The sequence below is a fragment of the Theropithecus gelada genome, chromosome 15 (genome assembly GCF_003255815.1).
Source record: "Theropithecus gelada isolate Dixy chromosome 15, Tgel_1.0, whole genome shotgun sequence".
Lineage (NCBI taxonomy): Eukaryota > Metazoa > Chordata > Mammalia > Primates > Cercopithecidae > Theropithecus > Theropithecus gelada.
The window spans coordinates 30,375,349-30,403,081 of NC_037683.1; the positions used below are offsets into that span (position 1 = coordinate 30,375,349).

General features: G+C 36.0%; 1 protein-coding gene and 1 pseudogene across 3 annotated transcripts in view; one reads left to right on the plus strand and one right to left on the minus strand.

The window, feature by feature from the left end:
- MUSK (muscle associated receptor tyrosine kinase) overlaps nucleotides 1-27,733 on the minus strand; it is a 130,910-nt gene that overhangs the window by 52,685 nt on the left and 50,492 nt on the right. For 2 of the 3 annotated variants that reach the window (XM_025360020.1, XM_025360018.1), the window contains exon 6: nucleotides 8,333-8,457. In XM_025360020.1, coding sequence (XP_025215805.1) covers nucleotides 8,333-8,457 — 125 coding nt within the window. Of the gene's footprint in view, nucleotides 1-8,332; nucleotides 8,458-13,970; nucleotides 14,001-27,733 lie in introns of all 3 variants that reach the window. The other variant, XM_025360019.1, reaches the window with a different exon arrangement.
- Nucleotides 14,063-15,244, plus strand: LOC112608515 (annotated as a pseudogene).

Genomic DNA, 27,733 nt, shown 5'->3' on the forward strand with positions numbered 1-27,733 from the left:
TTACAGGAGTGAGCCACCACGCCCGGTCCAGTCTTCCAATTTTCTTAGGATGTCTTTATACTCCCTTGACAGGCTTAAGACTGTAGCAGTTTCCACAGAAGAGCCAAAAAACACATTGACAAACAAGAATCAAATTTTAAATGACACTTGAAATGTTCTTAGAGAGGTAAAGAAGAACAGGGATTCCAAGTTACTTTATTGTAACTGGACAAAATTAGAGAACATTAGCCCTGATGTCTCTAATTATACCATTAGAGATCATCTGTGACAGTCACCTGACATCTGTGTTAGTGTAGATATGAGAAAATCAGTGTCTGAGTGGTAAATGGACCCCAAAATCACATTAACTAAAGAGGGGCATTTACAACCCCAGTCTTCCAACTCCCCATCTAATTCTCATTCTACCATGCCTCAAGTTACAAGCTGGAAAAGCATGTTCATTTGTTTATGTACTGTCTTCGAAGGGATGTAGGATAGACAGATAAAATGGAACAATTTTATTAACAAATTACGAGAAAAATGATTTTGTTCAAGTAACAGAAAAGAAACTTCAGCGAAAACAGTAGTGGAAATGACAATAATAAATGAATTCTACGCCTTGGAGGGTGCCATTGCCGTAAGACATTCTTTGTTATTGGGTTAGTCATAGAATTTGTTTTGTTTTGTTTTCCTGTTTTACAACATCGAACTAAAATTTCACACATTGACATATTTTGTTCTCCACATCCTTCTCTCCCTTCCCCTTCTTCCCTTTCTCGTCTTGTGTCCTAGTTCTCAACTTTCAGGGCTGCAGCCAATCAATCTTAGGGCACCCTGCTTTAGAGGGACAAGGGTAGGGCCAGGTGCAAGTAGAGAGCAAAGCATTATTCTTTGAGACTCCTTTTTTTAAAAAAAAAATTTAGACTTTTAATTTTTTAGGTTATTGGTGGTATAACTCACAAACAGAAATTGTACATATTTAAGGAGAACAAGGTGATGTTTTGGTATACATATATATTATGAAATGATCACTGCAATCAAGCTAGTGAACTATCACCTCACATGGTTACCTTTGTGTGTGTGTTTTGAGAACACTTAGGATCTACCCTCTTAGCAAATTTCAGTTTTGCAATACAGTGTTGTTAACTGTAGTCCCCATATTGTACATTACATCTCCAGTATTTATTCATCTTGCATGGCTGAAACTTTGTACCCTTCGATGATCATCTCCCCATCCTCCCATCCCTGACAGCCACTATTCTATTCTGTGCTTCTATGAGTTCAACTCTTAGATTCCACATATAAGTGAGATCATTTGGTATTTGCCTTTTTGTATCTGGCTTATTTCACTTAGCTTAATGTTCTCGAGGTTATCCATGTCAAGACGCCTTTGAATAAGGGTTCAGGTCTGGGAAACTTCACTCCCAGTCTTCTGAACACTCTTCCCTTCTATCTTTCTGAAACTGTAAGTTGTTTAACTTTATTTAAAAGCAGTATACCAATTCACGTATTACATGGAGATGCCTCAGGGTTACTATTCTTTCATGCCGCGAAATCCTTCTAAAGCCTACATTATGCCAAGCCCTAGTGACGGGATAACTTCCTGCTTTAAGGCTCTCTGTTTTTTTATTTTTTGTTTTGTTCCAGAGTATTTGCCTTAGTTTTAGTCACTGTTATTTAATTTAGAGGAGGAAACCTTATGATGGTCTACAAAAGAGAGGAATAAAAACTAGGAATAAGAATTGCGTTATGAAAAAATCATTCTGGGATTTTTGGTGCTCATCATTGTAGGCACAGAGACACCAGAAGTGCACACACAAGGAGAGAAAGCCCTGTGAGAATACAGGGAGATAACCATGTGAAGCCATCTGCAAGCCAGGAAGAGAGGCCTTACCAGAAATCAACCCTGAGAGTACCTTGACTTTGGGCTTCCAGCCATTAGAACCATAGGAAAAAGAATTCTGTTGTTTAAGACACCCAATCTGTGGGATTCTATTATGGCAGCCGTAACATACTAATATAATCCTGGAGAAGAGAACGTCAGGAAGATATGAAATAGTTCAAGTCCCTGAAGGAATGTGCCTTGGATTGGGTAGAAATTATACTTAATATCATTTGAATTATACCATAAGGTTTTGCCTTCTTTAAGAAGAAGTCCCCCATTTTCTTGTTGTGATGCTTGTATTAAACACAATTTGGGATGATGTGGATATTAAAGTGTCCCGATTTGGACACTTCTTTGACCTCCAAATGGTACCATTAAAATATTGTAATATGATAATATATGCTCACTACAGCCAAGATACCAAAAAGTTGGATAGCCTATCCTGGAGGAAACGAAAACTGAAAATAGCCATCAGTTAGATGAGTTATCAAGGTTTGGGTTGTTCAGTCATATTGAAAGCCATTCTCAGTCCACCCAAAGGACTGGATTGGACATACACCCATCTCCTTAAGGCATAAAAGTATCCTCCATGGGACCACCTGGAGAGTTATATATGTGTTTTACTGCTGTGCAGTAAAAACTTGAAGGGCTAACTCAATGGACTCGAGGTGGTCAAACCCCCAAAGAAAGTTCTGGCCTTTGACTGGCTCCTGAGAGATGACATCTGACCCTTGGAATATCCTGTGTAATAAGAGTATCTTTGTATATCTGAGATTTGGGGCAATGCCAGATAGTTTATGATAGTAATGTGAATGATAGTGAATACTTGGGATCCTAGGCCACATTGTATTAGTTTGACCTTTAAAGGGCCTGGAAACTAGCTAAGACTAGTTTTGTAAGCACTTCACATCTATGTAACAGAGCTCCAGTAAAAACTCTGGACACCAAGGTTAGGGTGAGCCTCCTTGGTTGACAGTACTTCATGCATGATGTCACACATTGCTGCTGGGAGAATGAAGTGCTATCCATGCAACTTCACTAGAAGAGGAAAACTGATTCCTCTGTGCTGATTTTAATCTGTATCATCTTCCTGCAATAAACCATAATCATAAGTATAACAGCTTTTCTAAAATCTGGGAGTCCTGCTAATGAATCATCAAACATGAATGTGATCTTGGGGACTCCAACACCCTTGCAATTTGGAGACACAGTAGACAAGCATATAATTCTCACCTGCAAAATCTAAAGGCTGTCTGGCAGCTCTAATGGAGGGAACAAAGAAGAGAGAGAGTCTAGCAGTCTGGGCTTCCAGAGTTTGTCAATAAAAAGATTGTATAGAAGATCTGATTGGGAGTCATTTTCAATCCTCCCAAGATGACTTTTTGGGGGACTCATTAGACCCCAACACAGACAGACTTTCCATCAACTAGCAGACTGGGGACTTGCTAATGTGGCCAAAAATGGCAAGCCTGAGGAAAATGCATCACTGGTATCATCTTAATGTTCCCTGATTTCTGAAGAATCATGAATATGTCTATGAGGGTAAGAGTCAGTTTTAAATAGCTGGCAGGCACAGAAGGTATAAAGCCAACTTACAAGTGTGTCAGTTGAATTAGAGCTCTCCTGCACCAGTTATTGCTCCTCCCTACCTCCCACCCAACCCTTTTGGGGTCATAAATAGCAGGGGGAAGAATGAGTGAGCATGAGGTAAGAAGCCAACTGCAATTTTTTCTTACATGAAAGTTAAGCTGAAATATCCCTGAGAACAGAGGAACTGTGAATGCCATTGGATGCTTTGGTTATTACTTAGGACTAGACACTTAAATGACTAAGTTGGGACAATGTTAATGATTTAAAATCAACTAATAGTAACCAGAAAAATCACAGAGCCTGCTTAAGGTAGGCTTAAATAGTAGCAAAAGAACTTGCTCTGCTGAATATTTTAAAATGACAAAGAAAATAATAAGATTGTGTTACATGCAAGTTATGTTCATTAACACCAGAGTTACAGTAATAATAATCTTAGCTCACATGTTTAACTCTTGTTTATGAACCTGAAATCCTAAGAGAGAAATCAAATATAAAATTAAGAAAAATAAATATATAGAAAGATGGTGTTATAATCAAAGAATCAGACATTTCCAGCAAATTCTGGAAGATACAGCGAAGTGATTGGATAGATAGAAAAATTAACATCAACTAAGTAGCTGAAACCTAGCGCAAAAGAAGAGATTTATTGAGAGGAGAATGGATACATTTTCCCCATAAAGTCATGGAAAATTTCAAACTTCAGATAGCATGGGGCTGTAAGCAGGAGCCAACTTTAAGAAAGTCAGCAAAGTAATTGAAGAACTCTGGGAGCTATTGTGTATGCATATGGCACCAGTCTGAGGCATCTACCTGTGAGATAGAGATTGTGAATGAGATTTTCCGTTGTGAGTTCCTATAGTTGACAATCATGGTGGACACTACGGCTTGACAATAACCTAACAGATAAAATGGGGCCCCCTATTTCCTCCATAAACATATGTAGAGCATAAAGAAGAGAAAGATTGAAGTTTTGAAAGAAATTCACTTAATTGGAATCTACATAGAAAGAATGTGGAGAAGAGAGAAGCAGTAATTATTGGTATAGTAGAGGAAAATGTCTCTGAGTATAAGAGAGACTTGCATCTCAACTTTCTCACCTCAAGTTCTATATCAAAGGAAACTATGTAAACTTGCCAGTCTGTTCTATGAGGTTGGAAAAATAGTAACCAAACCTGATCATCATAGCCTACTAAAAGACAAAATCATTTGTATTATTGAAAATGTACAGAAAATTGAAATAGCACAATTAAAAAATTAAACAGGGCCGGGCGCGGTGTCTCATGCCTGTAATCCCAGCACTTTGAGAGGCCGAGGTGGGTGGATCACGAGGTCAGGAGATCGAGACCATCCTGGTTAACATGGTGAAACCCCGTCTCTACTAAAAATACAAAAAATTAGTCGGGCGTGGTGGCGGGCGCCTGTAGTACCAGCTACTCCGGAGGCTGAGGTAGGAGAATGGTGTGAACCCAGGAGGCAGAGCTTGCAGTGAGCCAAGATCACGCCACTGCACTCCAGCCTGGGCAACAGAGCGAGACTCAGTCTCAAAAAAAAAAAAAAAATTTAAAGGTCTTGCTGTGTTACCTATGCTGGTCTCAAACTCCTGGCCTCAAAAGATCCTCCTGCTTGCCCTCCCAAAGTGCTGCATTTACAGGTATAAATCACTGTGCCTGGCTTTATTGTTTTAGTATCTAATCTAGTAGATACTTTACACAGAGCGAGACTCCGTCTCCAAAAAAAAAAAAAAAAAAAAAAGCTATGTATTCAGAAATGAAAGAATGGTGGTTCAACATAAGGGAAACTTTGCAGTTTAAAGTGAAAAATGACATGCTCATCAAAAAGTGGATGTAATTGATGATGAAGTGTTTTATTGATTTTAAAATATATTTATATTAAAAATAATTATCAAATTAAGAATAAAAATAAATTTTCTTAACCTCATAAGGAGTACCAGAAACTAAAGACTCAGTGCAAACCAAAGTGGTTAAAGTCTATACAATGACAATAAAAATCCATGATAAGTTTCTGTCTCAGATGTTGATGTTAGGTTATTCAGACAAAGTTAAACAGTGAAAAAATTAAAATTTTGAAAAAAATATTTTAATAGATGTAACAAACTAAGAAAATCTCATTTACCCTTAGAGAATTTTCCAAACCCAGAAAATTTGAACTTTCCTTTGGATGGCCTTAGGGAGTCAGGAGATAAATCAAAACTTCGTGCCCATAAGAGTCTAGTAAGAGATATAATAAATTAAGGTATAGAGTCTAATAAGAGATATAATAAATTATGATCTAAAAGAACTAGATATCAGGGAGCTATCAGTGTGAACTACAAGTTAAATAGTCCACATAATGAAATACTGGCCATGTTATAATTATCTGGGATGCCCAAGGAGCTTCATACCTTGAGCTTAGCTGAAGGTGATATGAGATTAGCAGTAACCTCTTGTCCCTGGCAGAAACAAGCAAAATTCTCTCTGGAGGAAAATACCTTCATCTAGACCTCAAAATAGTTCCTGATATTTTTACTCAAAACAATGCACAGCAGATAATCAAAGATAACTAGGCACACAAGGAAACAACACAAAATGAACAAGAATCAGTGGGAAAATAGACGACAGAAACAGACCTACAGTGGCACCTCATCTCACTCAAATAAAAGCAAAGTTGTCTAAATGACCACACAGGCCTATAGGATCCACAATGCCTACCTCTCATTTCTTGATTCTTTGCTTACTCATCTCTAACCACATTGGTCTCCTTGCTGTTTTTCTGACATGTCATGTATACCATTATCTCAGAGACTGTCTAGTTATCTTCCCCCAGTTATCTATGTAACTTCACCCTTCAACTCCTTCAGATCTTTGTTCAAGAGTCTTTGTCTGAATGAGCCTTCACCGATCATTCTTTTAAAAATATAATCTTCCTCCTGAGGTCTAACTTTCTGTTTAAAATGTTTCTTAATTTAAAATTTATAATTGTTGTACATATTTACAGGGTACATGTGAAATTTTGATATAATCATACAACGTGTAATGATCAAATTAGGGTAATTGGGGTATCCATCACCTAAATAATTTATCATCTGTTTGTGCTAGGAACATTCCAATTCCACTCTTCTAGATATTTTGAAATACACAATAAATACTGTATTGTGCTATGTAGTTCAATATTGTGAACTATATATAGTTGTCCTACTGTGTGCTATTGCTATGGTTTGGATCTTTGTCCCCACCAAATCTCAAGTCGAATTGTAATTCGCAGTGTTGGAGTTGGGCCTGGCGTGGGGTGATTGGATCATGGGGGCAGAAGTCTCATGAATGGGTTAGCACCATCCCCTCAGTGCTGTTCTCATGATAGTGATTGAGTGAGTAAATTATTGTGAGATCTGGTTGTTTAAATGTGTGTAGCACCTCTCCTCTCCCTTCGTCCTGCTCTGGCCATGTGAGACGTCTTGCTCCCACTTTGCTTTCTGCCATGATTGTAAGTTTCTTGAGGCCTCCCCAGAAGCAGAAGCCATTATGCTTCCTGAACAGCCTGCAGAACCATGAGCCAATTAAACCTCTTTTCTTTATAAATTACCCAGTCTCAGATATTACTTTATCATGATGTGAGAACTGACTAATATAGCTACTAAGCACTCGATGTTATTCCTTCTAACTATTGGTATGTATCCATGAACCAACCCCTCTTTATTCCCCCTTCCCCACTACCCTTCCCAGCCTCTGGTATCTATCATTCTACTCTCTATCTCCATGAGATCAATTGTTTTAGCTCCCACATATGAGAGAGAACATGAAATACTTGTCTTTCTGTGTCTGGCTTATTTCACTTAACATAATGTCCTGCGGTTCCATCCATGTTGTTGCAAATAACAGGATTTTATTCATCTTATGGATTAGTAATATTTCATTGTGTATATGTACCACATTTTCTGTATACATTCATCTGTTGATGGACACTTAGGTTGACTCTATATCTTGGTTATTGTGAATAGTGCCACAATAAAAATGGGAGTGGAGATACCTCTTAAATATACTGATTTTCTTTCTTTTGACTGTATACCCAGTAGTGGGATTGCTGGATCATATGGCAATTCCAGTTTTAGCTTTTTGAGTATCCTCCATAGTGACTGTAGTAATTCCCATTCCCATGAACAGTGTAGGAGAGTTCTGATTTCTCCTAAGGTTGAACTTTCTGTCTCCTTTTCCTGATTTATTTTTCTCCATAGCATTTGACACCATACACATACAACATGTATTTTCCTGTATTTCCCCATGAAAAGGTAAGCTCTTTGAGGGCAGATAACTTTGCCTGTTTTGTTTACTCCTGTATCCACAGGGCCTAGAATAGTGTTTGATGTTCAGAAGCTCAATACGTATTTGTAGAATGAATAAATAAATAAATGTATGTAGGTAAAGTGCTTGGAATAGGGCCTGGCTGAAAATAACTACTTAATATACATCAGTTATTATTACTACTATTAAAAATGAAGAAAAGGATGCTGAACTGACATGGATTCTAACTCAGGATTACTTTTCATCAAAGTAGCCTCTAGCAGGGAACTAATCTTTCAGTGATGAGTTTTATGAAAATTATTTTACTTATATGGGAAGATATTATTACTACTTCCCATTTATACAAAGGCATAAAGAAAGAATTTGGTTTTCTAGTATTCCTCACAATACAAAGAAGGAAGCAAACTTTTGGAGTTTGATTTCTATGGCAATGGCTTCTAGGACAAAGATATTGGGAGGCTTTCAAAAGTGGTATAGATGAGACCAATGACAGAGATCTGGGTAACTACAAATATATGGTCTATCCTGCAGTTCACCACCAATGGGTCTTCCCCAGACAAGTCCCCACACACATGACACTCACAGCATTTCCGTTTTCAATCCAGGTGATGGTGGGGACAGGAATGCCTGTTGCTGTACAGTGCAGGGTCACAAAGGAGCCAAAGGTGACATTGTGGGATTCAGGAGCCCGCAGGATCCTGGCAAAAACTGTTAGGAAGACAGAAGTGGTGAGTGATCCTCCCGTAGGAAATGGTCAAGCTAGAGCGGTCTTTTAAAAATGCAAATTAGACCATGTTCCCCTGTGTCCAGTTCTTCAGTGTTTGCTCTGTTTTAAGGATAATACCATATGCCATGGCCGAGCCTCCAAGCCGTTTATGTTATAACCCTACATTTCTCACCACTCAAGGACACACTGAGCTTGTTCTTAACATAGAAACTTGCCCTTGTTCTTCCTCTGCCTAGACCACTCATCCCCCAGATCCTTAAGTGGTAGGTTCCTTGAATCATTCAAGTCTCTGTTTAAGTGACATTTTATCAGAAAGGTCCTTCTTAATCACCCAAAATCAAGTGTAATCCTCCCCCCATTCACTTTTCAGCAGCCTACATTATTGTCTTTACAGACCTTACAACTATCTGAAATTACCTTATTTATTTTTTACTTGTCTATAATTCCCCTTTCCCATTAAATTGTTTGAAGCCAAAAGCCTTGCCTTTTGTTGACTGCTGTATTGTTTCAGGCAGAGTTCCTGACCAGAGCAAGCACAGGATAGTAGTTTATTGAATTAATCAAATAATTATACTTTACACCCTCAACTGTAGCATAGTGGGAGGACAGACAAATTGTGTCAAACTTTTCAGATGACATATTGGGCAAAAAGAAAAAAAAAAAAGAGGATATTTTAGATAAAATGTAGACAGGAGACTGAGTAATTTCTGTTCCTTTCTGACCCTGAATCCCCACTGATTAAGTAAGAGGAAGTTATTTTGATGTAGGAAGAAATTTTACCTTTAAAGAGTGGGATTGAGGTTCACAATGCATTGTAAATTGTGGGATACTTAGATTCACAGAATCATTAAACTTGGAAGAGACTCCAGAGATCAGCTAGATTCCTGCTCTTATCTTACAGATGTGGAAACAAAATCTTTTTTAATTTAAGTAAGTTGGTTTCCCAAGGTAACAAGTAGATGAGTGAGAAACCTGGACTCAGGTCTTCTGACTTCAAATTCAGTGTTTGTTTAAACTATTATGGAATCTTTTGGATGGCCTATTATACTGTAAATATATTTTAAGCTCCTAGTTTTTGATTTCTAGAACTTAGAGTATGAAGCCCCAATTAACACAATGCTTTGAAACTTAGTTCTAGTTAAATTGAAATTTGTGAAGATTGGATTCTAAACTAAAGTATGGGCAGACCACATGTGCTAGATAAGGAGATACGCAGGACAATGATAGAAGAGGTCCAGAGCGGTGTTTCAAGTTGGTCTGATTGTTAAATACCTCTTAAAAAGCATTGCATAATTTAAAGAGATTAAAGAACATTTGATTTGTCTGACAATTGAAGGCTTTTTGCAGATTTAAATTAATTTGACTTCCTATCTTTTGATATTGACATTTTAGATATAGAAATGTGGGGCCCAAAAGCCAGGAGAAAAGAAATGCAAGGAAGGTGCTATCTTCAAGGCAAAAAGATTATTAAAAAAATAACAAAGAACGCTGTCAAATGTTTAAAACGAAGCTGAATCTGTCCCCCAAAACCAAAATTGAGGCTGACTTTAAGTAAATCCTGGGGTCTAATTAACAAGCTACAAAAATTAAAGGGTTGAGGAACATTTCAAAGAACACTATGGAGATGCAATTCAATCAAACCCAGACATTTAACAGGGAAAATCATTAGCATCGGGGGATAAAAAAGGAAGAGTGATGATCCATTATAGACTACAAGAGATGTAAGAGACATATTACCCAAATGCAATGTATGGCTCTGCTTGGATTCTTATTCTCCCAACTTAATCTAAATTCACACGTTGTAGACTCTTAACAAGTAACACTGACAGGCATCCTAGTGAGGGTGCATCCAGGTACTCTTCTAATGTTTTCCGGTTACAATAATGGAGACATAGAGTCCACGTTCATCATCTAGCTAAAATAACTCTTGTAGGGGTTGGGGCTATGCTTGTGTTTCCTAAATTTTTTGAGTGTGGGACTACTGCATGACCATCTATGGATCCCATTGCCCCTGAGAATCTGAAACAAGCAGGATCTTTGAGAAATTTGGAAAATCTAGCACATTTCAATCTCACATGTGCTAGAAAACTGTTCTAGTAACATTGACTATACCCTTGAACTTTTCGAATCAAAAAGGCTTTTTGAATGAAAGCCTTCTGGCTGAAGATGAGCAGAATAAAAAATTGGAGAATAATGTAATTTCAATTATGTTTTACTGCTTTAATTTATAAAGCCAAGAGTTTTAATTTGGGGACTTTAAATTCTTCCTGGAAATATAGTAATCAGAAAGGTTTTATTTTGTCCTAATTTACAGCAGTTTTTTTTCTTTTGGCTGTTATTATTTGGAATATCATTTGGGCTTACTGCAAAACCTCTGATTATCCACATTGCACAACACAAGTAAGCATAGTGTGGGATAGTAAATAAAACAGTCAATTCAACGTGACTTTGGAATTAATTTAACTAATGTACTATTCTGCCCTCCACTGGAACTTTTTGGGGGTTCCAGTGGGGCACAGGCGGGTACAGGAGTACTACTGACATTATAGGTAGCTTCGTGAATGTGAGACTGCCGATAAACTTCTCCCTGAAGGGGGCAGATATACTTTCGCTGACGATGGGCTTCATTAAGTGCAGTGGGTTAGGTTAAGAGGACAAAAAGGCCAGGAATTAAAGGGAAGCTGCTTTCTCCTGCACTCTCACATTCTCTAAATGATAACATAGAAACTCAACCCCCTTATTTCAGTATTGAAAGTTAGTTTCCACCCTTCCTTCCAGTCTTCCTCCCTTCTCAAAGGAGATAGCAGATGTCTTTTGGGTTTCTACTCAAATGTTTCCTTATCATAGTACTTTCTCATCCCCATTCCCCTTACCCTTGTTTATATTTTATCATAACACCACTATCTGAATCATTTGGTAATTACTGATTTATTTGTTTGCTTGTTTGTTTTTTGTCTGTCTCTCCCCTCTAGAATGTAAGCATCACAAGGGCAAGGTTTGCTTTGCTTTTTGACACGAGCTGACTGACACAATCTACATATCTATCTACGTATCTATCTCTAGTTCTAGAATCCTGCATGGTGCATATATATGGTAGGCACTCAATGAATATTTGCTAAGTGAACGAATAAATAAATGAATGAACATAATGACTTCTCTGATAAGGTTGGGGGAAGGCACTTGGATATGTTATGTGTATCTCAGTCCTATTCTGAGCTATCAGTCTCCCAGCTCTCTTGCATCTAAGAAGGATGTGTGTAAGTAAGTTCACCAGGTCAGGGCTTCTTCATCCTACAACTAGGAGTGAAGGGGAAAGAGTGCGGTGGGGAGGAGGAGGATGAGGAAACAGAAGTTATGTTAGTCTAATTCTCACATGGAATAGAAATCTTTATTTTTCATTCCAGCCTTATCAGCAATAAAGCTGATATATTTTTACCCAACTCTATCTGAGCAATTGCATAATACTCAGATTTACCATTTTCAAATATGAAAGATAAAAAGGTGATGAGGGAAATTTTGACATGTTTTTCAAGCATCATAAACAATAAAGTCAGTTGCAATTAAAAATAAATACCAGACTAAACTCCATGAATAATAATACACCTGCAATAACAAACTTGGACATAGGTCAACAGTAAATCCCATTATTTCAGTGGTAGTCACAAGCTGAAAATGCATTCTAGGTCATCAATTTAAAAAGTTATATGAAATGTTTCTTGTTAAATAAAATGGGCATAGAATATCCCTATATAGTGCTTTATTTGCATAAAAGAATATAAAAGTGTTTTGTTACATAAACAAACCACTTAATAGAAGGAACATTAAATTACTTAGTTGGAAAGCATTTATAACTGTTTTGATATGGATTTTTAAACAAGTCATCAAACCACTCTTTCCGTACATAGTCTTATCCATAATTCTCCAATTCACTGTGAGCCCTAAGCCACTTGCTTTCCTGTGGGCAGGCAAGTGCATCTGCAACATGGAAAATAGACACAGGTAATATTTTTATCTCTGGGTTTTCTCTCATGGGATTTATTCATGAGTTTGGGGCTTTAATGTCTCTTGGGCAGACTTGCAGGCTAACTGCAAGTGGAGAATCCTATATTCAAAATTGGGCTCAAAAAGCCAGCAATTCTAAAATCTTTTATAACATACCCGCATTATATTCTCTCCTTATTTCAAAGCACTTTCAGATACATAATCAGTTTTATTATTGATTGTCATCTTAAGAAGTAATATATAGTAAAAAGATAAAGGCATAATTCACTCTGAAGTTGCACTGGAGTGTAATAAAAAGCCCAAGGGACAAGGATCCACATTAAGTCCTGAAATAAATGAGTGGTTTGGCTGGAGATGAACTACCTCTCTTTTCTTGGTAAGGGAGCAGTGCCAGAGGAATACTTAAGTCTCTTATCAATTTCTATTTCTCAGAAGTTATTTCAAAGGACACAATGAGCTCCCATGGATTTTCTTTTCCCTTGCTCTTTTGTTATTTTCTAGCTTCCTTTGAAAAGGGTTTTTAGGTTACATGATTCAAATCAGCAATAACTGATAGAAATAAATTAAGAAAAAAAATCACACAGGACCAGGCAAAACGCTTTTTTACTTGCATTTAGTTGTAAGCAACCCAGTATTTAAAAATAAGAAAACATTATCTGTACTTTATATGAGATACTAAGATAAGGAAGTATAAGGAGGTACTGTTTTAAATAATACCAGTTTAAGATTAATTCCTACAGACAACTCTATTACATGAGAACTCACGGATTTCATCCCCCAAATATCAAATTTTAGGTTAGAAGAGCACAAAGTTTGGGGCTTAATCAGAACGCAAGGAACTTTTTTTTTTATTTTTTTTTATTTTTTTTTTTTTTTTTACAGAAAACAGAAACTGTTGACAGAAAGCTGTTAGGAAAAAGTAGAATTTTTCCCAAACAAATTTAATTTCCAGCTATTTTCCTCTAATCATATTCCACTACATATATATGTCTCTGTGCAATTAAAATAACTTAATTTTTATTGATTTGGAGCAATTGCATAATACTCCTGATCTTGTTGAAATCATCACAGTAAAAACCAAATTGGCACCTTGACATCCTAACATTTATCCAAAAACTGTAAAGCCCCCTACTCCCCGCAAAAAGTCTTTTAGTCAAAGGGTAGCTTTCTTTTCCAGTCTATGTGGGATTTATACTCTCATGCTGATTTATTTCATTTCATTTTGTTTGTATTTCCAGAGACATCAAATTTAAACATTTCTTTTAACTCGATCTTTCTTAAGAAATGCAAATGGTCAGTAAGCATATTGGATTATATAATAAAGAAGCCTATCTAATAACACTGTTAAGTGCTGTGACTTAATATTCCCCATACATTGTTTGTTATTTCTTTAAAAAATGGCACTTAGGGCTGTTTATAAGGTCGGCAAAAATAAACAGTTGAAAAGAGCTACACATTTAAAAAGAAGCCATGCAGAAAGAAAAAAAAATACCTTTAGTATCTTGTTCAGGTTCACTTTCTTCTGTTAATAAAAACAAGACAAAACAAACACACACAATAAACACGCAAACAAAACAACACATCATGAAAAGGGAAATCTTTGACCACAGAAACATCAATTGTGCAACAAGATTAATTAGAAGCTGCTTGTTTCTTATTTCAGTAAGAAACAAATGCAATCAAGGGAAACTGCTGACCTTTTGAAAGCAAACTATTAAACGACATAAGATTTCAAAATGATTACTTTTAGCCAGGCAGTATTATACAGAAAATAAACTACAGCACACCTAACAGTGTAGCTCTTTCATGAATTTTTATTCTAATGTTGACAATTACCCTTTCTTTCAAGGCTACAGAGTGCCTACTATTCTCATACATTGCGATCCCCTCTCTTAGCTCACAGTCTCCTCTTACCAGGCCCTGCTGTGAAGTCAGTGGTGTTGAATCTGGGATCTCAGCTATCATTTCTATGGCAATAGACTCATGTTGTGGTAAACAGAGGATTAGGGGGTTTCTGCAGAATAGAACCTACCACCAACAGAGATCTGCAACTCTGCACCAACACAGAAGCTGCTTGGAGAGCAGAAAAGAGCAAATCATTACCTTCTGGGAATCTACTAAGGAAGTAAGGTCCACAGGATATTGTAAAATGTTTAGATTGGATAGAAAGAATTGAGAATTTATAAATGTTTAAAAATCCTAGAAGAGAGACAACAAAACCAAATTAATTGTTCCAAAATGTTTAATATAACCATGTTAGACATAGTCCCCACATGAAACTCTAGTTTTCTTTCCTAAAGTTTTATTTGTTCATGTCAATTTGAACCTTTCTTAGAGTTAGTAATAAGTCAACTGCAATATTTATTTGTAAGTAAAAAATGGTCATGCTATTGCTAACAAACCTTCAATGACAATAACAACATTCAATGCATAGTCCTTCACAGATTATGGATATTTTCATGCACATTTTTTATGTGATCCCGTTTAACTCTCGCCACATCTCTGTAATTGAACATAATTGATATTATCCAGCCTAAGTTTGTGAACCTGTACATGCAGTGGAAATGATCTGCTAGCAACCGCATCATGGATGCCAAGGACCATGCATCCATCCAGATGAACTTAGCCAAGGCTGACAAGGTTATAGGCAGGTTTAATGGTCAATTTAAAACCTATACTGTCTGTAGGGCCATTCTCAGAATGGGTGAGTCAGATGACTCCATTCTCTGACTGGTCAAGACCAACAGCATCTCAAAGAACTTCTGATTGGAGAGAATTGTGAGTGTTGAATATTTGTCATAAATAAATAGTGAAACCCTTCACTTTCTCTCCCCAAAATTAGCCCATTTTCTGGACAAAGGGTCTAAGTCTTAGAGATTTGCTGCAGGTGCAGAGCCAGAAATTCAACCCCCTTTACAGACATTGAGTCTTCCCAATGAGAAGGTCTCATATTTACACTTAACACCCAATCCCCTTACATTTAAGTGAATTTGTAATTCCTCATTGAGATTCTACTGTCTGAACTTTCCCTACCTCCATCAACTCAGTGGTACATTCTTGGTTTTTGTTTTTAAGCATCAAGTTCAAAAACTATTTAAAACTTCTAAATTGAATACATTTATTGTTAAAAGGAGATTTAGAGGTTGTCCATCAAATATACCTTCAAATGAAGAAATCTTTTTTTTACAATATTCCTAACGGTGCCTGGTAAAGCACAGGTATTGGATAAATATTAGTTTCTTTCATATTTAAAACTGGTCATCTGGACATTAGGAAACTGCAGATTCCCTGTCTGTATCACAGACTTCAATCAGGAGAAATAAAAAAGGTCCATGACTGGGCCTGATTAGACCTGAAAAATTGCATTTGAATGCCTTTGGGCTGGACACAACTTTCTAGAGCCCCAGAACAAAGTGCTTGTTTCTAAGTTTGGAAAAAAAAAACCAAAACAAAACAAAGCAAAACAAACAAACAAACAAACAAACAAAACATACACTCTCTCTCCCTTTTTCTTTTCCCTTTATCAGCCAAGTAACTTAGAGTGGTTGGGATGGCCATGGTGTTTTTACAGGGATATTAAGTGTCTTTATTCTGCAACTGTGGTATCTCCAAAACTTTATTCCACTAAAGTTAAAGAGTATCAGTAATTTTTTTCCATCAGTAAATTTTGAGAATTATATTCACTTGTCATTTTCTTCTCTTAGAGTGTTCTTTGTCAGGGTTCAAGGTCAACTGCAGGTCAATTCTGAGTCTCCTTTCAGTTTTGCTCCATGACCTATACAGGACTATACTTGAACTCTACTTTGAGTATAGGCTCAATTTTAGACAATGTTAATTTTTCTTTGACGTTTTTCACTTTGATATTATTGCTGTTACTACTGTTTGTTTTGCCTTATTTGTTTGGGATTGGAAGCAGTGCAAAATTTTGAAAGAATACACCTATTTCATCCACTGTAAATAAACAGTGGATGAACTCAAGAAATGAAAGAATGTCTAAGATTTGTCATTTTCCTAGGAGGAAGCTTGGAAGTTCTACCAGAAATTATAGTTTCAGTTAGAGACTATCAAAATTTCTTTCTAATGCAAATATTTTATACCTCTTTATAGATACAAATTTATATATGTTTATGCATTAACATACACACATTTACATGCATGTGCACACAATTGAGGTTACTTTAAATTAGAGAAAATTATGCAAGTAAAGTCTATAGGCCTATTTCAGCTCAGGTATAGTTATTCACTGTATGACTTTGTTGGTCATTTTAAGCTCAAACAGTAGTCCTAGTTTTTCCACATATCCTGCTTGCCTAGCCTACTATGATCACCCTTGACTTCTGAACTTGTTGTCTTACCACTTATCAATTTTAAAATATTCTGCTTCATATTCTTTATTCCCATTTAATTACTAAATTTTTATTTAACTGTTTTATATGTAATGCATTGTTCTTGTCTTCCAAACTGATTTGTAATCTTCTTTAGGGAGGTTAGGGCTAGAATTAAACTGGGATTAGTATCACACTTTTGTTGTTGGTTTATTTTCCTCTAAAGTCCAGCACAGTCTCTTGCAGAAAAAAGAACACGCTTATTGTTAAACAAGTTATTTGCCAGTTGCATTAGTGGGTCATTTTCATCCGATTTTGTTGGAATTGTCCAATAGGATATTTAGAATAATCAATGACTGCTCTTATTGGACTAATTGGGGATATAATTTATTCAGTTCACTTCAACATCCAAGGTAAATAGTAATCCATAATTTTCTTGAAAAGTTTTATTTATGAGAAACTCAGTACCATAGTAGCAACACATTTTGAACAACTGTGCTATAAAACAGAGAGAATATCTGTAAATCAAAATCAAACCAAAACCAATCTCTTTATAATCACTATCTATAAGACCTTTTTCCTACTTCTATCCACCTAACAAGAATGAAAAAAGAAATTCATCAAATAGTTTTGTTTCCAAGATTGATAGCCACAATTTAACATTCTGATTGCTCACTTTTGAACTCACGTTTCTCTTATTTTGTGGTACTCAGAACAAAGTTAACACAGAGAGAGTCTAACAAATTCTAAGAACAGCAAGATCCTAAGTGCTCAGCTTCTATGCAGACATATTTGCATAATTTTTATTTAGTGATATGACACAGCACATTAATTTCATTGAAAATCATGAATATCCAACCCTTGTTTTTAATATCTTCCTAATAGTTTATCTACCCAAGTTTGAACGTGAATGTTTGTGTGTGTGTGTGTGTGTGTTATGATTCTAGAGAAGATAAAATAAGTTTTTCCTACTCAATTCACTGTATTACTTGTTTGGAGAAAGAATTTGGAGGGGAAATCTATTGTTACATGGAAGAAGGAAAGCCATAAAGATTCCATGATAGAAATAAAAGTAAAAACATCTAGTAAAATCATACAGATTACATAGACCTGTGGAAAGAAAGAGACAAAACCAGAAGAGAAAACAGGCAGAGCTGTGGAAAGGTTTGTCTTCTTTTGACACAAGAGTGGACGCTGCCAAGAAGATAATAGGAATTTGGCCATGTAGAGTCAAAGTCTCAGAAGAGATTGAAATCACACATTCTTTGTGCTTTGTTAGATGGCACAGGGACCTCCTCTTTCTGCTAATGGAGTTATCATAAGACAAAACATGCAAATAAAGCAAACAGAATTTGGAGGTGAAGCCAAATAAGATCTGGCTAGCTCCACTTTGGGAGAGGTATTTTGGAAAGGTTTGAGCAATAATCAAATACTGAAATCATGAAGGGAAAGAATTTGAGATATGTATGAAAGGGCTCCTTTGAACATGGGCATTCCAAAGAGCTTTCAGGTATACTGGTCAATTTCTTATCTCAGTGATTAGGGTCAAGTCAATGTAAGTAATAAATCATGTAGTGGCATATAGCATAAAGATTAAGTGAAGAGACTCTGGATTTAGGCTGCCTGGTTAGAAGCCTTGTTATACAATTAATTTCTAATAGGGTATTTCTGCTATATAGGAAAACTGTTAATATATGTGTACATAAATATGTGTTTTATTTGTAAATAGGATTAATTATCATATTAGTTAAAGTAGCTTTGGAGTTGATACTCTTGTGTTTTCTAGATGGATACAAACATCACTTTTAAACATCAATACTTTTGACTTCTTTCAAACAATAATATAAATTTTTATTTTTATATATTCAGCTGGATAGAATTTATATATATATATAATAATTATAGCACAAAGAGTATGAGTCAAGTTGGTGTTATGATATCATAATTCAGTCATCTACCTAGAATATAAGTACATAGCAATAATGAAGATATAATTTTTTGCTACCTAAAAAGACAAAGCCATATTAAAAAACAAGATGAACATCTCAGTACATAAGAAAGCAGACAAAACACAACAATAAGCAGTCGCTGCTGAGTTCCAATTCTGTAAACAGAGAAAGGGACTTGAAGTTTGATTTCTCCAGAAGTGTACTATATGAGGTGGGGGACTGGAGGCTCACTGCTTGAAACCAAAGCAGTCATAGCATTGTAGTCAGAACATGTGTTATGCTTTTGACTATTTTAGTGACTGGGTCTGGATTGAATGCCAAAGCATTGCAGAATGGGGGCCTACAATTTGCTCCTTGAAATATCTTATTTGAATGAAGGAAGTAGAGGGCAACCCCCAAAATTACTGGAAAAGGAATAAATTATTTCAGAGAGATGATGATAAGATTTACAGTGGCAAATCATAATTTCAAAGCACATTAGGAAAACAATTGCTAAGCAAGAGCAAATTGACCTTTGACTTAATGAATTCAGTAACTGGGGGATTAATTTACTCTGGAAGAAAGTAAAGAAGTTCAAAAGGAGTTTAAGAACCTCATATAATAGTATCTGTATAAAAATAAATTATAAAACAAACAGGCAAAATTGATTTACATATAATAGTAGAAATGTTAGAAATTAAAAAGATAATAACAAGCAGAGACACAAAAGATATGATAAACTCAAGCTTGGACAAGGTCAAGTGAAGAAATAATGAATCAGACGATGGTACTTAAGCCATCATACAGCCCTGAGGCCAGAGAGAAAGACTGATGGAAATGCGAAAGGTTAACTAAAAGATGGGAAGAACAGATTTAGAGCTCCAATGTATGTTTACAGGAGTGAGAGAAGTAGAGAAGAGAAGGAATAGCAGAGAGGTTGTATTTGAAGACAAAATGGTGGAGATTTTCTAGGCTTGAAGCAATACCTGAATCCCCAGATCAGTTAAAGTGGTGGCTTTTAAAACTCGAAATTCATCGAATCACTTATGAAGTTTAAGCAAGCAAACAAACAAACAATTAAATGCTGGACACACGATTTAGGTTACTGAATCAAAATTTTTTGCCTGGGTTTTGGGGATGAGTATTTTGCAGAAGTACTTGAAGACTGCCTTTCAAGTGGCAGTGGGATTGCAAACCTCTGCCATAATAGTGCATAGGAGGATTAATAAAAACAATTTGACATTGTTGTTGTTTTTAAAAATTTTTTCATTTCTGAGATTTTGGTGCACCCATCACCTAAGCAGGGTACACTGTACCCAATATGTAGTCTTTTATCCCTCAGCCCCCTTCCACTCTTTTCCCCTGAGTCCCCAAAGTCTAATGTATCATTCTTATGCCTTTGCATCCTCATTATTTTAGCTCCCACTTATGCGTGAAAACATACAATGTTTGGTTTTCCATTCCTGAGTTACTTCTCTTAGAATAATGATCTCCAATTCCATCCAGGTTGCTGTGAATGCCATTATTTCATTCCTTTTTATGGCTAAGTAGTATTCCATGGTATGTGTATACACACACACACACACATATATACATATATATACACATATGTATGTGTGTGTATATATGTGTCTATGTAGTAGTATTCCATGGTGTGTGTGTATGTGTGTGTGTGGAGAGATATATATAGATCTAAATATCTATATATCTATATATATATCACATTTTCTTTACCACTGGTTGATTGATGGGCATTTGGGCTGGTTCTATATTTTTGCAATTGCAAATTGTGCTGCTATGAACATGGAAGTGTAAGTATCTTTTTTGTATAATCACTTCTTTTCCTCTGGGTAGATGCCTAGTAGTGGGATTGCTGGATAAAATGGTAGATCTACTTTAATTCTTTAAAGAATCTCCACATTGTTTTCCATAGTGGTTGTACTAGTTTACATTCCCACTAACAATGTAAAAGTGTTCCCTTTTCACCACATCCATGCCAATACCTATTACTTTTTTTTATAGCCATTCTTGCAGGAGTAAGGTGATATAACATTGTGGTTTTGATTTGCATTTCCCTGATAATTAGTGATGTTGAGCATTTTTCCATATGCTTGTTTGGCCATTTGTATATCTGTTCACGTCCTTAGCCCACTTTTTGATGGGATTTTTTTTTTTTTTTTTTTTGTCTTGCTGTTTGAGTTCTTTGTAGATTCTGGATATTAGTCCTTTGTCAGATCCATTATTTGCAAAATTTTCTCCCACTCTGGGGGTTGTCTGTTAACTCTGCTGATTATTTCTTTTGCTGTACAGAAGCTTGTCAGTTTAATTAAGTTCCATCTTTTTTTTTTTTTTTTTTTTCCGAGATGGTGTCTCGCTCTGTCGCCCGGGCTGGATTGTAGTCACACTATCTTGGATCACTGCAACCTGCACCTCTCAGGTTCAAGTGATTTTTCTGCCTCAGCCTCCAGAGTAGCTGGGACTACAGGCACATACCACCACACCCAGTTAATTTTTGTATTATTGTAGAGATGGGGTTTCAGCATGTTGGCCAGCCTGGTCTTGAACTCCTGTCCTTAAGTGATCTGCCAGCCTTGGTCTTCCAAAGTGCGGGTATTACAGGCATGACCCAATGCACCCGGCCAAGTCCCATCTATTTTTCTTTGTTTTTTTTTTTTTTGTTTTTTTTGTTGTTGTTGTTTTTTACATTTGCTTTTAGTTCTTGGTCATGAAGTCTTTGCCTAAGCCAATGTCTAGAAGAGTTTTTCTGATGTTATCTTCTAGAATTTTTATGGTTCCAGGCCTTTGATTTAAGTCCTTGATCCATCTTGAATTGATTTTTTTAAAAGGTGAGAGAAGAGGATCCAGTTTCATTCTTCTACATGTGGCTTGCCAATTATCCCAGCACCATTTATTGAATAGGATGTCCTTTCCCCAGTTTATACGTTTGTTTGCTTTGTCAAAGATCAGTTAGCTGTAAGTATTTGGCTTTATTTCTGGGTTCACTATTCAGTTCCATCAATCTCTGTGCCCATTTTTATACCAGTACCATGCTGTTTTGGTGTCTGTGGCATTGTAGTATAGTTTGAAGTTGGGTGAGGCAATGCCTCCAGATTTGTTCTTTTTGCTTAGTCTTTCTTTGGCCATGTGGGCTCTTTTTAGGTTCCATATGAATTTTAGGATTGCTTTTTTTAAATTCTGTGAAGAGTAGTAGTGGTATTTCAATGGGAATTGCATTGAATGACTTAAAGCAATGACCATTGCTTTAGGCAGTATGGTCATTTTCACAATATTGATTCTACCCATCTATGAGCACGGGATGTGTTTCCTTTTCTTTGTGCCATCTATGATTTCTTTCAGCAGTGTTTTGTAGCTTTCCTTGTAGAAGTCTTTCACCTCCTTGGTTAGGTATATTCCTAAGTATTTTATTTTTGTAGCTATTGTAAAAGTGGTTGAGTTCTTGATTTGATTCTCAGCTTGGTCACTGTTGGTGTATAGGAGAGGTGCTGTTTTGTGTACGTTAATTTTGTATCCTGAAACTTTGCTGAATTCATCTACCAATTCTAGGAGCTTTTTGGATGAGTCTTTAGGGTTTTCTAGGTATAAGATTATATCATCAGCAAACACTGACATTCTGACTTCCTCTTTACTGATTTGGATGCCCTTTATTTCTTTCTCTGGCTAGGACTTACAGTGCTATGTTGAATAGAAGTGGTGAAAGTGGGCATCTTTATCTTGTTCCAGTTCTCAGGGGTAAGCTTTCAACTTTTCCCCATTCAGTATAATGTTGGCTGTGGGTTTGTCATAGATGGCTTTTATTGCCTTAAGGTGTGTCTTTCCTATGCTGATTTTGCTGAGGGTTTTAATCATAAAGGGATGCCAGATTTTGTCAAATGCTTTTTCTATGTCTACTGAGATGATCATGTGATTTTTGTTTTTGATTCTGTTTATGTGGTGTATCACATGTATTGAGTTACATATGTTAAACCATCCCTGCATCCCTGGTATGAAACCCACTTGATCATGGTAGATTATCTTTTCGATATGTTGTTGGATTCCGTTCACTAGTACTTTGTTGAGAATTTTTGCATCTATGTTCATCAGGTGTATTGGTCTGTAGTTTTCTGTTTTGGTTATGTCCTTTCCTGGTTTGGTATTAGGGTGATACTGGCTTCATAGAATAATTTAGGGAGGATTCCCTCTTTGTCTATCTTGTGAAATAGTGTCAATAGGATTGGTATCAATTCTTCTTTGAATGTCTGATAGAATTCAGCTATGAATCTGTCTGGTCCTGGACTTTTTTTCTTGGCAGTTTTAAAATTATCATTTCAGTCTTGCTGCTTGTTATTGGTCTGCTCAGAGTTTCCACATCTTCCTGGTTTAATCTAAGAGGGTGGTATATTTCCAGGAGTTTATCTGTCTCCTCTAGGTTTTCTAGTTTATGCCTATAAAGGTGTTCATATTGGCCTTGAATAATCTTTTGTATTTCTGTGGTATCAGTTGTAATATCTTCCATTTAATTTCGAATAAAGCTTATTTGGATGTTCTCTCTTCTTTTCTTGGTTAATCTAGCTAATGATCTATCAATCTTATTTATCTTTTCAAAGAACCAGCTTTTTGTTTCATTTATCTTTTGTATTGTTTTCATTTCAATTTCATTTAGTTCTACTCTCATCTTTTTTATTTCTTTTCCTCTTCTGCATTTGTGTTTAGATTGTTCTTGTTTCTCCAACTGCATGGATAATTGGAAGTGTGGATTTGGATTGTATATATGTGCTTTTTCAGACTTTTTGATGTAGGCATTTAATGCTATGAATTTTCCTCTTAGCACCGCTTTTGCTGTATCCCAGAGGTTTTGATAGGCTGTGTCACTATTTGTTACTATTAGCGTTCAGTTCAAAGAATTTTTTAATTTCCATCTTGACTTCATTGTTGACCCATCAATCATTCAGGAGCAGGTTATTTAGTTTCCATGTATTTTCATGGTTTTGCAGGCTCCTTTTGGAGTTGATTTCCAGTTTTATTTCACTGTGGTCTGACAGAATATTTGATATAATTTCTATTTTCTTAAATTCACTGAGACTTGTTTTGTGGCCTATCATATGGTCTGTCTTGGAGAATGTTCCATGTGCTGATGAATACAATGTATATTCTGTAGTTGTTGGGTAGAATGTTCTGTAAATATCTGTTAGGTACATTTGTTGTAGGGTATAGTTTAATTCCATTTTTTCTTTGTTGACTTTTTGTCTTGATGATCTGTCTAGTGCTGTCAATGTAGTATTAAAGTCCCTCACTATTATTGTGTTGCCATCTCTCTTATTTTTACGGTCTAGTAGTAATTGTTTTATAAATTTGGGCACTCCAGTGTTAAGGTGTATATACAGTTAGGATTGTGATATTTTCCTGTTGAACTAGTGCTTTTATCATTGTATAATGTCCCTCTTTGTCTTTCTTAACTGCTATTGCTCTATAGTTTGTTCTGTCTGGTATGAGAATAGCTTCTCCTGCTCGCTTTTGGTGTCTCTTTGTATGGAATATGTTTTTCTATCCCTTTACCTTAAGTTTATGTTAATCCTTATTTTAGGTGAGTCTCTTGAAGATAGCAGAAACTTGGTTGGTGAATTTTTATCCATTCTGCTATTCTGATCTTTTAAGTGGAGCACTTAGGCCATTTACATTCAACGTTAGTATTGAGATGAGAGGTACTATTCTATTCATTGTGCTATTTGTTGCGTGAATACCTTGTTGTTGTTGTTGTTTTCATTGCGTTATTGTTATATAGGTCCTGTGAGATGTATGCTTTAAAGAGGTTCTATTTTGGTGTATTTCCAGAATTTGTTTCAAGATTTAGAGTTCATTTTAGATTGTAGTGCTGGTTTTGTGATGGCTAATTCTCTCAGCATTTGTCTGGAAAAGACCGTATCTTTCCTTCATTTATGAAGCTTAGTTTCACTGGATACAAAATTATTGGCTGATAATTGTTTTGTTTTAGGAGGCTAAAAATAGGACCCCAGGCCGGGCGCGGTGGCTCAAGCCTGTAATCCCAGCACTTTGGGAGGCCGAGACGGGTGGATCACGAGGTCAGAAGATCGAGACCATCCTGGCGAACACGGTGAAACCCCGTCTCTACTAAAAAATACAAAAAACTAGCCGGGCGAGGTGGCGGGCGCCTGTAGTCCCAGTTACTTGGGAGGCTGAGGCAGGAGAATGGCGTAAACCCGGGAGGCGGAGCTTGCAGTGAGCTGAGATCCGGCCACTGCACTCCAGCCCGGGCGACAGAGCGAGACTCCGTCTCACAAAAAAAAAAAAAAAAAAAAAAAAAAAAATAGGACCCCAACTTCTTCTAGCTTGTAGGGTTTCTGCTGGGAAATCTGCTGTTACTCTGATAGGTTTTCCTTTTTAGGATACCTGATGCTTTTGCCTCACAGCTCTTAGTATTCTTTTCTTCATCTTGACTCTAGGTAACCTGATAACTATGTGCCTAGGCAATGATCTTTTTGCAATGAACTTCTCAGGTGTTCTTTGAACTTCTTGTATTTGGATGTCTAGATCTCTAGTAAGACCAAGGAAGTTTTCCTTGAATATTTCCTCAAATATGTTTTCCAGACTTTTAGATTTATCTTCTTTCTCTTCTTCCTTCCAACTATTCTTAGGTTTGGACTTTTAACATAGTCCCAAACTTCTTCAAGGCTTTATCCATTTTAAAAAATTATTTTTTCTTTGTCTTTGATGGATTTGGTTAATTCAAGCCTTGTCTTCAAGCTCTGAAGTTCTTTCTTCTGCTTGGTGATTCTGTTACTGAGACTTTCTGGTGCATTTTGCATTGACACTATTGTAGTTTTAAAATGTGTCCACAAATTCTCCCTTGGAAAAGTAGAGTATAGTTCCTCTCCTCTCCTGGGAAGCAGGCTGGACTTAGACTCACTTCTAATAAATAGGATGTGGCAGAAGTGACTGTGTGTGGCTTTTGAAACTAGAATGAAAAACATTACTAACTCCTCCCTGTTCTCTATCAGATCATCTACTCTGGGGGAAGCAAGGTGCCAGAGTGTGGGGACACTCAAGTAGCCTGAGGAGAGACCCACATGGGGAAGAAGGGAGGCTTTGCACTGGCCAGCTTCCATTTACACCAACTTAAGAGTCAACCACATTTGAATTAGATCCTCCAGCCCAGTCAAGCTTTCAGATGACTGCAGAAGTGGCCAACATGTTGACTGCAAACATAATCCAGAGATCAGCCTGGGACCACTCTGTATTTCCTGAGTTGTGGAAACTAGGAAGTGATTGTTGTTATTATTTTAAACCATTGAGTTTCTGTGTAATTGGTTAGAGAGAAATAGATAACTAATACAGATACTACGGCAAATTGTAGTAAAAGTACTGATTATCAAAGGTAAAGAGAAAAATGTAAAAGTTAACACAGAGAAGACTCTGTTACCTATCAAAGAATTATAGTTACAATGACAGAACACTTCTCATCAATTGATGCAAGAAGGCATAGGACAATGCTGAGGGAAAATATCTGTCAACTTAGATTTCAGTATTCCCCTGAATGATCAGAGTAAAACAGTGGCATTTTCAAACATACAAAGACAAAGATGTCTGCTCACAGATCTAATTGAATGAACTAATAAATAATACATTTCAGAAATAAGAAATTGGAAACGGAAAAAAGGCACACGAAGAATGAATGATGAACACAGCAATTGGTGGCATATATTGATAGAATTATTTAACTATGGACCATAAAATAATTCAATGTTTTAAGATAAATAAAATTTTGGATAATGCCAAGGAAAATGACAGAGGATGAGGGAAGATGCCATTAGAAGAGATTTTAAAGAATGATAAGATGCTTGCCTTAGTTAAGGAGACTGGAGAAGATACTATATGATCTTAAACTTTGTTAGAATTATAGCATCATATATGTATATTAAAATGTAAAAGTAATCACTGAAATATAACATTGTGATCCATAATTTCAAAATCAGCAAAGTGGTTGTGGGGTGGGGTAAAGTGGAGAATTAAAAAACATATAACAATCCACCAGAAAACAGGAATTAAAAAAAGCAGAGGAAAGAAACAGCATAATACACGATAGAAATCAGCCTAACGAATAATAGAAATAAATTTTCAGAATAAATACAAAGACCTACACTTATCTACTAAAAATAAAGTCTTTTGAATTGGATTACAAAAGTATTTAGCTATATTCTGCTTACAAGATGGGAAGGAGGTTGGAAGAAAGGGATAGAAGAGTACCAAACAAAGAGCATAGGAAAACACAAAACAAAAGAAAAATGTGATAATGATATTAATATCAAACAATTCAGAATTATGACAAAAGGCATTATAAAAAAAGGGATGAAGAGGAACATCATCCAATGGTTAAAAATACAATCTACAGAGGAGGAATTACAACAATAATTAATGTATATGCACTTAACAATGTAATTTCAAAACATAAAGGCTAAACTGATAGAATTAAGAGAAGATATAAGAAAAGCTGCTAAGGCAAAGCTAAAGTTCTCCAAATTAAAGCCTATTGAGAGTTTTTTGTGAATGTCCCCTGTGGAGAAGGCCAATTTTAAATGACAAGGGCGGCATTCAAAAGGAAGGCCATTTTTTTCAAACATCAAGAAAGGACAAACATGACAGTTGCCTATGATTCTAAATGCATTTTAGTATTCTGGTACAGTATTAATTTATTGAAATAGAAAATTAAAATATAATGTTTATAAATGCTACAGAGTATTTCTCAAAATAGAAAATTATAAATGTTTCTCAGTTTAAGTTATCCTTGCCTCTAAATTTACTTCTCAAAAAATTTTCTGAGCTTTCCATTACTTTGTGAGAATTTATTTGGTGACAGCATTAATGTTTAAGATGACTTGTGAAAATTTTAGAAAGTAAGAAGTGTGTATCAAGAAGAAGTGTAAAAATTATTCTAATTATATAAAGTACTCTGTCTTTTGCCATTTAAAAAATATACTCTTTTCTGAAGA